General features: G+C 60.2%; 1 protein-coding gene across 1 annotated transcript in view; it reads left to right on the forward strand.

The window, feature by feature from the left end:
* The window catches only part of LOC111975515 (PH domain leucine-rich repeat-containing protein phosphatase 1-like), an 11,088-nt gene extending 9,658 nt beyond the window's left edge, over positions 1-1,430 (forward strand). The window contains exons 8-10 of the mRNA XM_070447451.1: positions 207-333; positions 503-731; positions 845-1,430. Of these exons, the coding sequence (XP_070303552.1) occupies positions 207-333; positions 503-731; positions 845-1,430 (942 nt within the window). The remainder of the gene's footprint in view (positions 1-206; positions 334-502; positions 732-844) is intronic.
* The last annotated feature ends 234 nt before the right edge of the window (positions 1,431-1,664 follow it).

Genomic DNA, 1,664 nt, shown 5'->3' on the forward strand with positions numbered 1-1,664 from the left:
GTGGTCAGTGTGGTCAGTGTGTGTGTGGTCAGGGCTGGGGTGGGGGTGGGTGTGTGTGGGTCAGGTCATGTGTGGGTCGCTCAAGGTGTGTGTGGGTTTGGTATAGAGCTGGCCCGTGCTCTCAGACAGTGTATGTCAGCCTCCACCTCCACTCTGGCTCCCATTAGAGAACACCCCAGCTATAGGTCCTCATCCTCACTGTCCAGCCCATTGTCAGACAGAGCCCGGAGTTACTGCCTCTGGAACGATGCTCTTCCACCTCCATACCCCCGTCCCCGCGCCCCCCCGCGACGCCCCAGGGCCCACGCCCTTCTCGTTCTGATTGGCTGGCTCGTCCGACGGGCGTCGACCCCACCTCACTGCTCATCTCCGACGTGCTGACCTCATGCTGACCTCACTTCCTGTCCCCATCGCCGGGCGCGGTAATGGTAGAGTTCATCTGCTGAGCCGTAGCCGGGGTTGGTGTGTGTTACCAGCGGTGTGTGGTGTGTTGTGTTTCCAGGCCGGGGGCTGGGTGGGGGTGGTGGGGCTACAGCAGCAGCAGTCTTCAGTGATACTCAGCTGCACCACCACAGCACACCGACTGTCAGGACAGCCGTAGCCTGCGCCACCGTACACAGCTTCTGGCTGCTGCTAGGGAGTCTGGGACGTTACGCACTGCCTCCACTGCCTCGCGTGGACATGCGTATCCACAAGCCCCGGCTGGCCAGGATGAAAACTCATCCTGCGGGGTGAGGGTTACCGTGGAGACGTGGGGTCGTGGGGTCACGCGGGACACAGGAAGGAGTAGCCCATGATCCTGGTGGAGTCCGTCACTCCGTTCACCTTGTTTGTCCTGAGGGAGGGCGGGGCACACACACCCTAACACCTCTGTCACACAGCAGCCTGAGCCTTTACCTCCACCCTCCTGCCAGTCAGCCCCCACCCCACCCTCGTCCCCCCCTCATCCGTTTCCTGACCATCAGCCCAGCCCTGACCCTAGCCCTGACCCTGTAGGAGAAGAGGAGCTGAGGGCTGTAGAGACAGACACTGTAACACCCAAACACACTGTTCAGGGACAGGAGGTGGGGCCTGGAGAGACTGGAGCAGGGTTGTGTCTGATTGGTGGAGAGGCGCAGTTAGGTGCGGGCTCAGGCTCTAGCTCAGCCAGTAGGACTCTGGGTGGGACTCTGGGGCGTAAGGGGCGGGGTAATGGCTCGGTGGCGTGTCAGGGGCGGAGCCAGGATGTGATAGAGGAGGTGGGCGACGCTCCCGTCAGGAAGCAAGGAGGTTACTTCAATGCTCCGGCCCAGCCGGACCCTGACGACAAGCTCGTCATTCCTCCCGAGCTGGAGGAGGAGATCCGGGAGATCATGAAACAACAACAGGTGCAGAGTCAGACACACCCCCAGTCACCGCCTGCAGCAGAATACTACGTCACGCCCTTCTAGCTCACCAGACCGTTCTGGTACAACCCCTTCACAGCACATTAGACCGCGCCTGTGAAGAATCCCTGCTACGGCTATTATAGAATGTCTGGAGAGGAGTTCCTGTATGGGTGTGTCCCAAATGACACGCTGTTCAATATCCCAATGAATGGGATCAGAGATTGAGGAGTTACTGGGGAAACATGCACAGCCCCTCGCAAAACACACCGACCCTCCTGAAGACTGTCCTGAAGATGC

This window comes from Salvelinus sp. IW2-2015, linkage group LG16, assembly GCF_002910315.2.
Source record: "Salvelinus sp. IW2-2015 linkage group LG16, ASM291031v2, whole genome shotgun sequence".
NCBI lineage: Eukaryota > Metazoa > Chordata > Actinopteri > Salmoniformes > Salmonidae > Salvelinus > Salvelinus sp. IW2-2015.